The 15,218-nt window shown below is 34.7% G+C and overlaps 1 protein-coding gene across 2 annotated transcripts in view; it reads right to left on the reverse strand.

The window, feature by feature from the left end:
* The window catches only part of SGCZ (sarcoglycan zeta), a 171,611-nt gene that overhangs the window by 19,021 nt on the left and 137,372 nt on the right, over positions 1–15,218 (reverse strand). For both annotated transcript variants that reach the window (XM_041490283.1, XM_041490274.1), the window contains one exon: positions 6,236–6,308. In XM_041490283.1, coding sequence (XP_041346217.1) covers positions 6,236–6,308 — 73 coding nt within the window. The remainder of the gene's footprint in view (positions 1–6,235; positions 6,309–15,218) is intronic.

Here is a 15,218-nt window from a genome sequence, read left to right on the forward strand (position 1 = left end):
AGCCTCCTCGTTCTGTATGACCTCCAGATCCTTTGTCTGGCTCTGACATGGTGCTAAGACAAGAAGCCAAACCATACTTCTGCACTCACAACCACAACCCTGCTGCAAACTCCATGTACTGCACATGCTGTAGCCTTCATCCGAACATGAAGCAAGATGTTGCAGAAGCTGAGGGTATTCTGGAGCCATGTGTATACAAATGGGTAAAGTGACAGCAGGAAATACAAGTACTGTGAGCTATCTCAGATGGGCACCAGCTTTCAGAAAACACAGAGAAACCTAAAGATCTTCTGCCTTGTGTGAAACAGCCTAACTGCTTTGCAATCTCTCAGGGACATAAGAGGAGAGAATAGGCACACACAGAGCCTAAGAATTTAAGAAGCCTTGTTTTGTTGTGAAAGTGGTTAAACATTGTCACTGAAAATGGAAATACTCCCAGAAAGGGAACAGGAATAGCTGGAGTGAGGAAAAAATCTCTGTGGAGAAATTTAGTATAAGGAAAGAATAAGGAAACTAAAGATTGCTCAAATGTAAAAATATATATATATATATATATCTGTATATATATATATATATGTAAGTAGCCCTTCTTAGTAATGCATTGATAAGACTGTTCAGTTAGAGTCAAAAGAAAGACATGAAATGAAAATATTATGGATGCTACAGAAGCATTACTTAATGATATATTGTACAACTTTCATGGAATATAAGTAGTATAACAAATCAGGTTTCATCAGAAAAACTACAGCAAAATGTAGGTATGGTGGTGTGGTGAAACAAGATTATTTAGAGTGCAAAACATGTCAGAAATGAGTTCTGGTATCTCTAATATCTCCTGGGCATGGAGGACTGTTGCTCCACTTCCATTTAAAAAGATAGTGAAACATTTCTACCCACAGTACCTGTGAGAATGAAAAGCCTGAACAAGTTGTGGGCTGTTGTGCCTAGTCCTAGGCTGCACCAATGTGAAATTAGAATTAAGCAGCAGCTGGGATCTGGAAGCAGTGTAAAAGCAACTCCACAGTTGAAACAAGCCTTGCAGGAGCCAAGGGCACACAAGAGGGCACCTAATGAAACCTTCACCATCTCCCTCTGGCACTCTGAGCACTCACTGGTCACGCCTGCTGTTAGACCTGATGCAGCTTCATGTAAACAAAAATCCTCGGCTGCCTTCACAATAATTGCAGCGTAAAGTTGCCATGTCTTTCATTAACCCAGCACTAGGCAAATGCTTTCTACAGCTACAAGTTTTATATGGCTTTTCAAATGAGATTGATAGGGTGATAAATTTACTCTCATAATGCTGTGTAGGCTGAGACAGCTACGTTTGGAGCCCATCTGTGGGTTCCTGAAGGCATGACATGGCATAATCACAAAGCAAATATAATCATAAGCCCAACAGAAAAGGGCCTGGAGGTGCTGGTGACAGCAGCTGAACATGAGCCAGCTGTGCCCAGGTTACCACGAAGGCCAATGGCATCCTGGCCTCTATCAGCAATAGTGTGGCCAGCAGGACCAGGGCAGTGATTGTCCCCTGTGCTCAGCGCTGGGAAGAGCACAGTTTGAATCCTGTGTCCAGTTCTAGGTCCCTCACTACAAGAAGGACATTGAGGGGCTGGAGTGTTGAGGATTTCCCATGTGTGGAGACACGAGGCTTGACTCTATTTTCTTAGAAGGCTGATATATTATATAATGATATATATATATATAGTAAAGTACTACATAAAAAACTATACTAAAAGAACAGAGAGAAAAAGATGATCAGAAGGCTTGAAAGAACAAGAATAGAATAGAATGAATAACAAAATCTTGTGACTGCTCACAGCCTCGACACAGGTGGCTGTGATTGGTCATCAATTGAAAACAATCTATATGAACTAATGGAAGATGCACCTGTTGCATTCCACAGCAGCATATAGTTGTTGTTTACATTTCTTTCCTGAGGCCCTCAGCTCCTCGGGAGAGGAAAATCCTAACAAAGAAGTTTTCATAGAATATCATAGTGACACTGGAGCGAGTCCACCGAAGGGCAATGGAGCTGGTGAAGGTCTACAGTGTAAGACATGGGAGTGGCTGAGGAAGCCAGGGTAGTTTAGCCTGGACAAAAGGAGGTTCCAGTATCCTAAATTAAGCATATGAAACTGAATGGATTTTTCCATCACTTGTGATAGTAATATTTTTATCCTTCATATCTTGGCTCCTGCTAGAGCCCTTTCCCTTTCCAATGTCAAATATAATAATCATCACTGAACACTAAAGCAAATTGTTCTTTCCATTTAAAAGCCATACCCAGCTACATTTGTTTCTACTCTGTCCTGTCTGCATAGCAGTTACAACCTTTCATTACTGGCTTTCTTCTCTGTTTACTTCAATATTTAAAAAATTATATCAATATATATACACACATATATACACAAACACACATCTATATAAATGCATATAATGTATATTTAAAAGGAGAAGAACACATGTGTTTTTAAAAGAGAAGCTTAAATTTTGGAAATTTTTCAAATTTTACTATATCCATACCTATTTTATTATGAACATGCATGTTAAAAAAATCATACTTTCAACAGCTACTGATAAGACTAACCAAACAAGTTTCTGTCAATATCCATGCCCAAACAATGAAATAGCTAACATAAATTATGAAAACAAAAATAGTAACTATTTCTATTTTGTAAAAAAAGGGCACTGAAAGTAGCTAGAATCTGACATCATTAAAACAGCATAGGAAGGGAGACGGGTGTTTTTACTCTGCTGCATCTTCTACTTTTTGATGAGGTTTTGTTTATTATTTGATTTCTGGCTAAAAATAGATGACAGAGGCATGGTGATTTTGTCACTCTCAACATGCTCAGACGATTAACAAGTTAAGGTCAAAATGTGATGTGTTCTTTGGCTCCAGGCTTTCAAAAATATAATATTCTGACCTATTAGGAAACCATCCCTTAAATGTCAAAAAGGTGCCTCTTACAAACCATCAGACAACTCTGAATGAACCAGACCTCCTGTGCAAGATAGGAATATTTTTAATTCTTAGTAGAGGCAAAGTAGAACCCAACTATCTTGCATGGTTCCTTGCCACTTGATCAATTTTCATCCCATTATTCCCAGCATCAGCTTGCAGGATTAACTGATTGTGGTGTGTGAGGCATGACATAGAAGACAAGAATAACTTTTAAATTTGATCTTGCAGTTATCTCCAGAGGACAACAACAAATTAATTCATCCCCTTATTAAGGATGTTATTAAGGGCAACGTTATCTGCATTTAACTACTGTCTGTCTATTTTGTGCATGGGTATTGCCTATTAGTGCACCATATTTTAATGCACTATTGGCCTAAAACCAGTATTTGGGGAATACATTGGCAGTTTAGTTTTCCTAACTGTGTTCCTGTGAGAAACAGTAGTGAGAGAAACAAGAAGATTAAATTATTAAGATATAATTCATTTTCCTGATTCTCAAACATGCTTCTTTTATGCTACTTATCCCAACTAATGAATGTCATCTTTAATTAGTTTTTGGGATTTGACACAAAAGGTTTCAAAAGGATTGTATAACAGCACTGCCTGAAAGCAAAACCTTTCTAGCTATTATTTGAAAAGGCAAGAAAGGAGAAAGATGTGACCCAAATGGTGGGACACACAGGAATTAATTATATTAGTACTCAACTCAAGTTTATTTTTAAACAACACATTTTTAATAGTAAATATTAGGGGATCTTCCCTGTATGAAGACCTCAAAATCTGACTATAGAACTAAGAGTATCTTAGGCAAGGTTTAGATATGTTGAGCTAATGTGAATCTGACTTTATCTTTTTGTCTTCCTGCTAATAATAGATTAAACTAAAATCCCAAGAAGTACTATGATCCTCTTGGGTATCAAATTCTTGGACTAAATTTTATATTTATGCCTCATTCAGAGTAATCAAGGTTGTCATTTTTCCATTTTTTTCAATCCAGTAGTCAATCATTTTACATATACAAGGTGATGAATAGGTTTCCATTATATTTTATTTTGGAGAAAAGAGAAAAAAAGTCTAAGGTTCACTAATTGACCACAAATATATATTCCAACATGAAAAACATAGGATGATATACTTTAATTAATGATCTAATGTATATTCCATTATCTTTCATCCCTGTATACAATAATTCTCATAGTCTAATATATTTGCACCAATGCACTGCAATTTGCTGTCAGATTGCATTCAATTGTGTCCACTGAAAAAAATGAATAATGTTTATTCAGCAAACTTTCTACACTCTCATTGCTTACCATTAAGTTTAACTATCCAAAGACACGGAGATGCAGCACTTGGAAAAATACTCTAGGTGATTTCAGGACTGCCATTATTTGACACCTTGGGTAAGTTTACCTAAAACATTAAAAAGTAAGAGGACCCAGACCAGCCCACTGAAATGTCCTAATAGTAATTGTCATAATTTTTAAATTGCTAAATTGACTTGAGAGTTTTAAAAAAGAATACGATGGAATCCAGCTAATATACAGGAGCACATGTGTACAAAAACTTGTAGAACATAATATGGACTAAATATATTAAGAACAAATCACTTACAAGTAAGCTAAAGTTACCTGACCCAACTCCAAGGGTGTCTGTTTCTTCAATTTTTTGAATAAAAGGTATGGGTTAAAATAATTATTAATGAGAGGGCAGAAAGTGGATTGCCAAATGCTTACTAATTTAAGTCCACCTTGGAAACTGAACTGTTACTGAAGTAACAGTAGAGTTGAAATCATTAAGCAACAATAGGAATCATGGCAATGGATAAAGACAAAAGACTGGAAGGGTGACTGTCCCATGTGTGAATTTCAGAAGCAAAGTGAGGTGATTTTAACCTAATTTAAATTAATCCTGAAGACACAGGATTATCTGTTTTACCACACATTTTCACTCTGTTAATATTATTTGATGATTGGAAAGAAGTAGAGAAAGCAATGTAGGGAAAATATTCTTTTGAGAGGGACAAGTTCCAGCCTATTACCCAAATTGCTGGTCCCTTGAAAAAAGAAAAGCTTGTTATGTTCCTTTGATTTTTCTGAACTTCCTCTGATTAGAGATCATATCACCTTGGTGACTGTCACTAATAAATGCCTTTACAATTCTTTTCCACAAAGGACTGATAGGGGTCATGGAAAGGGACAGAGATTTTTAAGATAGAAATCCAGTGAGCGGGATCCTCTGGAAGACCCCAAAGCCATACATTACTTTAAAATGTTTGGTGTAAATAATCAAGCACAACAATTTACTTCACACATTCCACGTACAATGGTCAAACTTGTCCACATGGACAGCTTCCTGCAAATGATTTCTGCAACACTGTTATTGGTCAATGCCTTTGCAAATGTAAGGCTGAGTATTTAACCATGCTTTTCTGCAGCAATTAATTAGAAACACTTCTGGGCAGGTGAAGAGATAGTTATATAAGGTTCAAAAATCACAGTAGAATTGAGTCAAAGCCTATACTCTCTCTCACCAGTTCTGCTGGGAGGAACACAAGAAAGGACCTTTGATTTTCTGTAATTCTCATTATGAATCACATCCATATGAATCACAGACTAGTACTTAGCAGTGCACATACATGCACTTCAAAAAAAGTTTTCACTTTAAACTTTTCCAAGTTTTCTTTTCTACAGATTCCTTAGTAAATTTTAATCTTTTGCTATCTATTGATTCCTCATCTTCTTTGACTATATACAGAAAAAACTTACATTTAGAAATGCAGCTTCACTTGGTAATGAATATCTGAAAAGTGTGTGTGTTAGTATTAAAAAGCCCAACAACCCAGAAACACTGCTCAATGGAAAAATCTGGGACTGTTCACTTTAGCTTGACCTATATATTCTGTAACAGCTCTGTAACAGTTTGATAAAAAATCAAACTGGTCTGATGCTATTGAGCAATACTACACACATTGGGCCCTACAAACACCTGAATATTCCACACTCTAGGGAAAATATATTTTTAAGAACTCCACTATGGGAGGCAGATCATATATAAAAAGCACTGTATTTTACATTTCATGCAATAGGAGTTGGGGTTTTTTTTTTGACCAGTTACAACAAACTGGAGTCTATAAGTGGTTTTGTATCTATGAGTCATTAAATAGGCAGTATATATATGACTATACAGATACAGTTATTTTAATCCAGACTTAATTTTTTGGAGAATACTTGATTTTAAAGCAACTTTTTGAACAACACCTACTTGAGGTCTTGGGAAGGTTCTGCTCTGATATGGGGTGTCTCCACAGAGTGCCCAAACACTGCCCCTTCCGTGCCTAAAATACATAAATAAAATACAGTAAAATTACTTTGGAAAATAAAAGCACATTGAAATATATGACCACAAATTGACACTATTAGGAAAAAATATCTGATCAAATCCTTTATTAATAATTTAAAATGTTTCTTCATATTTACATTTTCATTTCTATATCAAAATCTGGACCAACATCCTGTGAAGCTCTGGATTTCTGCTTTTTCACACACAAATCTGGATCACTTACAAATACAAATTTTTCAGAAACCGTTTGGCTGAATGCTTATCTCCATATTTAGGAGAAGAGTTATTTTACAGAGAATGGAAATAATATAAAAAATTTGTGTGGCGAAAAACACAGTAGAGAAATATCTGCTGCATTTTACATTCTGATTATTATTTTGATTACTTAATTCAGACACCAAGCTTTTAGAAGTTTTGAGATAACTTTTCTTGCCTGGATTTGGTGGCTTAATCTAGATATCTGACAGTTTCAGAGTTTCTTTCCATCAGATCTTTCTCACTGAAAGATTTTATTCTCATGGAATGCGCTTTGGGTTGCGTTAGAAGTGGACGCTAAGGTTTTTCCTACTGGGCATTTAAAATCCAGACAGAGAAAAGAGGTAACAATTTTTCAAATGTGAACTGCTTCTCGATTGAATTTTGATTTATACTACTAGGTCCAGGTTGAATATGGTAATTCCACAGTTTTCATTCGACAAGCAATACTTTTTAATTTAAGACTTTTAAAACTCCTCTTCAATTAAAAAAATAGAACTCTAGAAAACATTCACTAAAGTTGTTTGAAAAAAAGACAATTCTTTAATAAATTTTAAATGTATTTCTTGAAAGAAAATGATGGGGGGGAAACAAAAGACAAAAAATAATAAGGATCTCTGTTCTTTGTTAAAGTAATAGAAAACTCAAGAAATTTATACGTAGGGAACACTATAAAATCAGCATTTCTCTTACCTCTCCCCTCTAAGGACTGAACACATAAAGTTTATTTATACCACTCACTTTACATTTAATAGATAGAAATAGCTTCTGTATACTCTTTACTATTTGAAATTTGCCTCCTTTTTTTCACTCACTGACAATCATCACCTTGTTTACTGTTTCATCCAATGCCATTGTTTTTGTAATCCGCTTACATAAATTTTGCTTTCCTTCTCTGAAGATGGTTTACTGGGCATTGTGTAAGGCAAATAGCCTAGAACTAGGGAGTGAAAATCTTTCCAACAGAGAACCTCCAGCGAAGGTGAAAGAACTCAAAAAAAAGTGTAAAACGGGTAATGCATTTATCTTCTATCAAAATAAGATCAAGGAAAATGTCTGGGATAACTATGGCTCATTACTAAATATTTTTGAGTTAATTGCTATATTTCAACAGCAGAAGGTTTCTTTTGTTCCAGGACTTGAATTCTGAGTAGATCTAAAAATACACCTACAATATCTCACAGTAGGTCTGCAAGAAATGCTCTAGCCACCACTCTTAATTGCTACAGTATTTTAAATACAAGAAAGTAGTTTTGATTTTTAAAATATTAAAATAGTTAGCAAACTTTTTCAGAAACTCTGGATGTCAAATAAGATCGCTATTAGATACTTTTACAGTTAAGCAATGATATTTTGTTTCAAAATATTACTGGGGGGGGGGTGTTTAAAAGCAGAATGAGGTAATAATGTCAAATTGGTAACATTATTTTTTAGAGTTAAGGGGAAAATAGCCTGAGCAAGAGGCAAAAACCCCCAAGCTAAGCAAACTTCAAGCTGGTAATAATATTCTAAACTCCACCTTCATTAAAATAAAACAAAAACAACCAAAAAAAAAAAAAAAAACCCAAAAAAACCCCAAAAACAAAAAAAAAAAAAACAAAAAACAAACAAAAAAAACTAACTCCTTCCAACCCCCAAAACCTTAATTGGAAAGTGATCTATTAGTATAGAGTATTGAAGAGAGGAAGAGAAGAGTAATGAATTAAAATCCTAGTTGTTATCTCCAAGAATCTATAATCTTTACAAATATTCTGGCAAAGAACACTGAAAACAACTTTATTACAAAGGCTGCTTTGAAGATCTCAACAAAAAAACCTGAACAAAATCCATTTTCTATAACCAATCTTTGCTGAGTGTTATGGAAAACCACAGGAGGCAAAAACCCAACATTTCTTTTTTCTTAGTATTATTCCTAAATGTGCTGCCCAGAATCTGTTTTTTTTAGATCTGGCAATGACTTGAGGTTCTTTTTCCTTTAAAAGACCAGAATATCATGTCTGTATAGCCAGACCTTCTGCCACTCAAAATAAAGCTCATCCCCATGATGAACCTCTCTGGGAGTTGAATATCCAAAATCTGAGTGTTTCCAGATCCCATTCATGATTTTCATCAGCAAAATGAAATGCTTTCAGTGCCAAGGGCCCTCTATATTTTTGAAGGTGGCAATGGGATACGAAGATGTAAATAAGTGAGCAGAATGCAGAGTTGCCAGTCTTTACTTATGAGAAGACCATGTCTGTAATATTTGAAAGAACATTATCAACGCAAAGTCATTGGGTGAAAAAGAATTTGAAAGAACATTATCAGTGCAAAATCACTCTAGTATGAGTCTGACATTACATTAATCAGAAGTGCCAAAGGTAATATCAGACAAAGACTGATAATAAAAGTTAAATGACAGCTGGTTATAACCCAGCTTTAGTATCTCCTCACTTTCAGCATCATTATTTTAAATAACAAGAAGGCATTTCTTCCCTGAGAAAATAGAAATCTGAAAGAAAGACCAAGGTTTTCAAGCACACTGGAAATCCAGGCAGGTAGAAGTAAAGATAAACCGATATAATTAAATAAAATATAGTTAAAACTAAACCCAAACCAAATATGCTCCTTTTGGTATTTGAAAATGCAATCTTAATGTTTTTTTCTTCTATAACAGTTCCTGTAGTAAATGCTTTATTCTTAAAAAAATACTTTCAACAGTTCAAGAATATCTCCAATTCCCTTTATTACACAGTGGAATAAAAGCAGACACTTTCAATTACCTTGGTTTTAGTAAGAAAGGTGAAAAAGATCAGCCAGAATTTATTGATGTTTCCTGCAGTTAAACAGCAGGGTCAAGAAAAAAGAAGATTATCAGCATTACTAAAAATACAGAAGAAAAACTATATTATCCTTTTTTTCAATTTATTATATGCAAATCTGTAGTAATTTGACGGGAAGTTGGATGATGTAGTTCAGTATTCTTAAGAAATGCTACTATACATGTACCTTCTAATGATATAACTAAATAAATAGAACTATAAAACCAAATTCAAAGTCCATAGCATTATTTTCTAAATGAAAGAAATATACTTTAGGTATTTGATAAATTACAATGTTAAAATACTTATTTTTTACAGAAACAAGAGGACGTTCTAATAACTGCATTCCCAGACTTACAGAATCATAGCTAAGACCTACTTTGAGATGAGTGAAATTTTAGTGAGAGATGAATGAATACAAAAAAGGTACAAAAATAAAAGGCTTGAACCTTAAAGCCCTTTCAAGTACAGCTCAAAAGGAAGTAGTTAGGGAACTGAATTCAATGGAACATGGGTTAGAATGGATAACTATAAAAAGTTATCTTTTTAGAGGAAATAAAATCACAAGGCCATGGAGTAGGTGCAAAGGATCTAAAATCAAAACTGTAAGTGTAACTGAACAAAATTACCCACACCTTCAGCTTCCAGTTGAAGAGAATGAGTTAAGTAGAGACTTCACTAAGAAAGAAGCATCTGTGCAGCCAAATTACTGATCACAGAATGGCAGTTGTTATAGAGGTTGCAGGAGAAAACTCAGTAAACACAAGCCAAGTAAGAGGCCAAAAAGTTCCATTCTGTATTTATAGAGAAACCTTTTTATGCACAGCTTTTAAAACAGATTTATAAACACCAGACCTTTAAGGAACTTCTTTGACACAGAGCAAATCAAAACTACCCTTTTGCTACAAGCAAAAACAGTCACACATTCCTGCTGAAACAGAACATTCAGAATTCAGAAAGACCAGTATAGACTACTAAGTTCTGCTCAGCTTACTGGTTTCTGAAATTCAGCCTCTGGGAAATGACAAGTGTAATTAAAAAAATGGAAGTGCAACATTGGCATTCGGTTCTGGATTGCATTTGCTTATGCATGTGTATGCTGAGGAAGTTTTTTTCATTTATTCAACTAGCAAATAACCCTTTCATACTTTCTGAGTAGTTAGCTTACATAACAAAATGGTACATTTCAGTGGCTTTGTAATCAACTAGGATGAAAAGATTGAGCTGGGGTTTTTTTCAGTTTTGGGTTGGTTTTATGGGGGGCTTGTAGGAGAATGGGCTTTTTGTTTTTTAGTTGTTTGGTTTTTTATTTTTTTTTTTGGTTGGTTCTTTGTTTTGTCTTGTGAAAAGAATGCTGGCTGAAGAGTTGATAAGGCAAGAACTAAAAACGAATTAAGTATTTTGCTGTGGAAAATGACCCACATATTACCATTATCCCACTCCTTCACAACATTCATGCAAGCAAATCACCTGACAATGAAATTGTGAATCATTTTGATGTGTAGAAAGTACATGCCATTGCAGCATCACAGACACAGCTCAGTTTTACCACCTTGATTTTTCACTAGGTTTTTCAGAAACATCAAGTAACAATTGCTGAGATTATTATTATATTATGCAAGTACTAGAGTGAGATGCCAATTTGTCTGCCGAGTTACAGACTTTAAAAAGGGTTTGTAAAATATTTATTATTTTTGAAGCTTGCAATTTGATTTGTTGCACATTATTTAGTTAAGTTAAAGCATTGGCAGATTTCACAAAGATGCAGAGATAATCAAGATTTTTTTTACCATTGAAGAGACCTTAAAAACACAGACTATGTGTTTTAAGTTTGGAACTTTTATGTTCTAAAAATTTAATTAAAATAAAAAATAAAATCTTAATTCTTTTACCATGTGTACATAGATAAAATTTAAAAGGTTTTTAATGAACTTTGAAAGCTGTTGTTCAACAATAAGACCTTGAAAGAGCTAATCACTGCCAGAATGGAAAAAAATCCCAGAAATATTCAACTATGTAGAGCAATGATCATTAAAAGTGGCATAAAACATTCGTTCCTTCTTTGTAAAAGACCAGTTATTATAGTTTATTTCGGGATGAGTAGGAATGCAGCTTCTGGCCTTCATGTTGCTTGTACATTTCTTAAAGACTTCCCATTTTTTAAGTTACTTGAAGTGTAATTTAGCTAGGCACTTGTATTAAAAAGTAAGATTCAACTAGATTTCTGCTATGGAGATGTACATGACACAAATGAAAGTCAGTGAGTTATTTTCTGAAAATATGACTGACATGACTACTGGCATTTCAATCTTGCAGGGTCCCTGAGCAGCAAAACTGACTAATGTTAAATGATGAAGGTTTCAGAAATGACACTGATGTGGCCATATGCGAGGTATATTATAGGTAGGAGGTTGTAGTACAGACTGACTAGATGCAGTTGTTTACTTATAAACTAAAGCACGTGCATTGAAATCTTCACAGGTAAGCTGTTATCAAAAAGTAAATTCTAAATGGAGTGATTTAGATTTATAACTCAAAGCACTTGAATATGACTAATTTGTGATGCATATTTTCTGTATGGCAGTCTTACTAAAGCAAAGCTTCTTACTAAGCCTTTCATTTAAATCAGAAGAACGAGTTCACCAGTAAATTAAAATTCAGCATCTTCAGTGAGTTAAATTTTGATCAAAGCAAATTGCAATCCAGGAAATACTTGCAAAATTGCAACAGTCAGTATTTATCTTCTTAAATAGCATCTTCACATATCAAGTAAAAACTTTAGAAACATGGATTCCTAATAGTGGGCAGTTGAGACACCTCCTGTCTTGCACTGCAAATTAAACTGGATTGTGACTATCTGTTCAGTTTCTTAGTCATAGAATTGTTTGAATTGTAGAATTGTTTGGATTGTTTCACATCCAAAAATCTATGTTTGGCCACCACTTGATTTACTTTTCTGAAAAAGAAAATCTATTTGAATAAAATCTGGACTGAGAATAGCAGTTACATAATTCAATTAATAATTGGAAATTGTTGTTCTAAATGCTCCCTCTGAGATGAAAAACCCAATAAATGTAAGTGAAACTGCTGAAAAGTCATATTAAATCTGAATAGTTCCTCAAAACATGAATGAAATTGAAATATATATATAGGGGGTTTAGAGAAAAGAGGTTTTAAAAACATAATAATCTCTGTAATATCTTTTACTTTTTCCCCTATTAGGTATGGCAGACTGAGATACACATGACAATAAAAGTGATGAAATACAATAATTTTCTGCTTGAATTAATTCAGTCTCCTTGAAACTTTACAACAGCTAGATATAAGAATAGACTTAAAGATTATATTGAGATTTCACAGTAAATAATTTCTAATACCAATCCCCCCTCAAAATTCATCATCTTCTCCCATAAATCATAATCTGGATGTGCACTTTTCTTAAAATTGTGTAAATTATTTTGGGTTCATCGTAGCTCATCAGACACAAAAAGTGTCCCTGTCTACATTCAAAAGATAGAATTAAATGGGATTATTTTCATATTTAGTAGGTAAAAAAGATCACATTTTCCCTTTGTTGTAGTAGATAACCCTAGATTTTGGAATACTCAGGTTTATGCTCTAATGAATAGTTAATGAGTTTCAAAGCAGAATTGTTGTTTCCCTGATGAAAAATGAGTGAATCAATGAATATGAAGACTCTCAAACAACAGTCAATAGCTTCGTAACCCGGGGACTCACCTGGAATGTAAAGGAATGCTACATAAAGTTGGATATCTCAACTACAAAATGGGAGAATGAGAAAATTGTTTCTCACAGTTTCAAGAACAAATAGCAATAATATCCCATTTTGAAGTTTTCTGACAAATGCATCTGCTCACCCTCAAAACTTAGCCAGAAGTGTTCATCCAATTTCATAGAATCATATAATCATTAAGGTTGGAAGAGACCTCCAAGACAATCAAGGCCAGCCCTTAACTGATCACCACTTTGACAATCAACCACAGTACTAATTGTGATGTCGAGTCATTTCCTGAACACTTCCAGGGATGGTGACTCCATCTTTTCCCTGGGCAGCCCATTGGAATGTTTTACCACCCTTTCAGTGCATGAATTCTTCCTGATGCCCAACCTGAACCTCCCCTGGTGTAACCTGAGAACATTTCTTCTTGTCCTGTCACTTCCCTGGTGAGAAGAGACCCACCCATCCACTTTCAGAAAGTTGTAGAGAGTGGTAAGGTCTTTCCCAAGCTCCTTTTCTTCAGGCCAAACAATCCCAGATCTCTCAGCTGCTGCACATAGTCCTCACTCTCTAGACACTGCAGCAGCTCCTCTGCCCTTCTCTGGACATGCTCCAGCACCTCAGTGTCTTTTTGAAGCGCGGGGCCCCAAACTGGACACAGCACTCGAGCTGAGGCCTTCACCAGTGCTGAGTACACAGGACCATCACTGCCCTGGTCCTGCTGGCCACACTAGTTTTGATACAGGGCAAGGATGCATCTGCTTCAAAAAGCTCTAAAATAAAATAATTTATGATTCACTTTTGATAAAAGTAAAGGGTATTTTCCCTTCAGTAATGACATTCCATAAATAAATAGTATGATTTTGAAAAGTTAAAGCTGAGAGGAATTTATCAGGAATTTGTCTATTTGTCTAGTCACTTAGCTGTCTAAATTAGGAACATAGATTACTTATATTTTATCTGTAGCCAAAATGGAGAAATTGGCATCTCTAGAGGTTAGGTACTAATGATAATAGACTGAGACTAGAGCAACAATGCAGACAACCCAAGCACCTTGAAACTTTTGCCTTCAACACCTGATCAGCAATTGATGATCTCATCTAAGCTGGGAAAATCTTGTTTGGAAATCTCACTTTAACCATATCAGAAATCATCTAAGTTTCTTACCCTTAGCATTTTAACTGCTTCATAGGGCACCATGTTTACCTTTTAAAGGCAAGTTCTCTGTGCCATATGTAAATGAAAATTTATTTCTGTTCTCTTTGCCATTACTGTAACATACTGATGAATTGTTATGAGAATGTGAGAATTACTGCTGCATTCATAAATTTTAATAAATTGTTTTATTTATGCTAAGGAGGCCACAAAGCAGCAGGACAATCATCCAGATTTTTTTAAATAGCTGTACTATAGTATTTTTACTCTATTGGAATTAGCATGCCATTGATAAATTATAATCAGATATCTAAATAAGTGCATTTGTGCCCCCTGTAGAAGTTCATCATATGCAAGTACATAGTATGTATATAAAAAGTTTTAAAATGCTTCCAAATACTTCTGAATACATACAAAATTTAAAATCTGTGATGAATCCTCACGTATATGTCTACAATGCCAAAACAGGGATAGGTGAATATAATACACTTTGGTGCCTATTAGACCAAAATGCAACAAAAGTACTAGTAACTCAAATTATTGAAAGTCTTTTTATTTTTCAGATACTAGAAATAAAATGAAGCTATAATACTAATTCCTTACAAGGTTGTTAAAAGGTTTCTGTTTGATATTAGCACTCGTGATTATAACCTATTATGAATTCATATTCCTGCTGTTTATTAATGCTCTGTTTTTCTCTCTATGAGTAAATTACATAGATGAATACATTTAAACCTGGAATTAGGGAAGTCTTTATTGCAGCTTTAAACAGAAATTCTGCAGCTGTGAGTGGAAGTGTGAATGTGGAACAGTAATTTTGCCACTTAATATTCTCACCTTCAAGTCTGCATAGCCATGAAGCTATGCTTTTAATTTAGCAACAAAATGGAAGCAGGTGTATTTCAAACCAATTAACTGCAGTGACCGCAAACCACCAATGGTTGTGTTAGGAAAC

This window comes from Pyrgilauda ruficollis, unplaced genomic scaffold (genome assembly GCF_017590135.1).
Source record: "Pyrgilauda ruficollis isolate IOZ18807 unplaced genomic scaffold, ASM1759013v1 scaffold1, whole genome shotgun sequence".
Classification (NCBI taxonomy): Eukaryota; Metazoa; Chordata; class Aves; order Passeriformes; family Passeridae; genus Pyrgilauda; species Pyrgilauda ruficollis.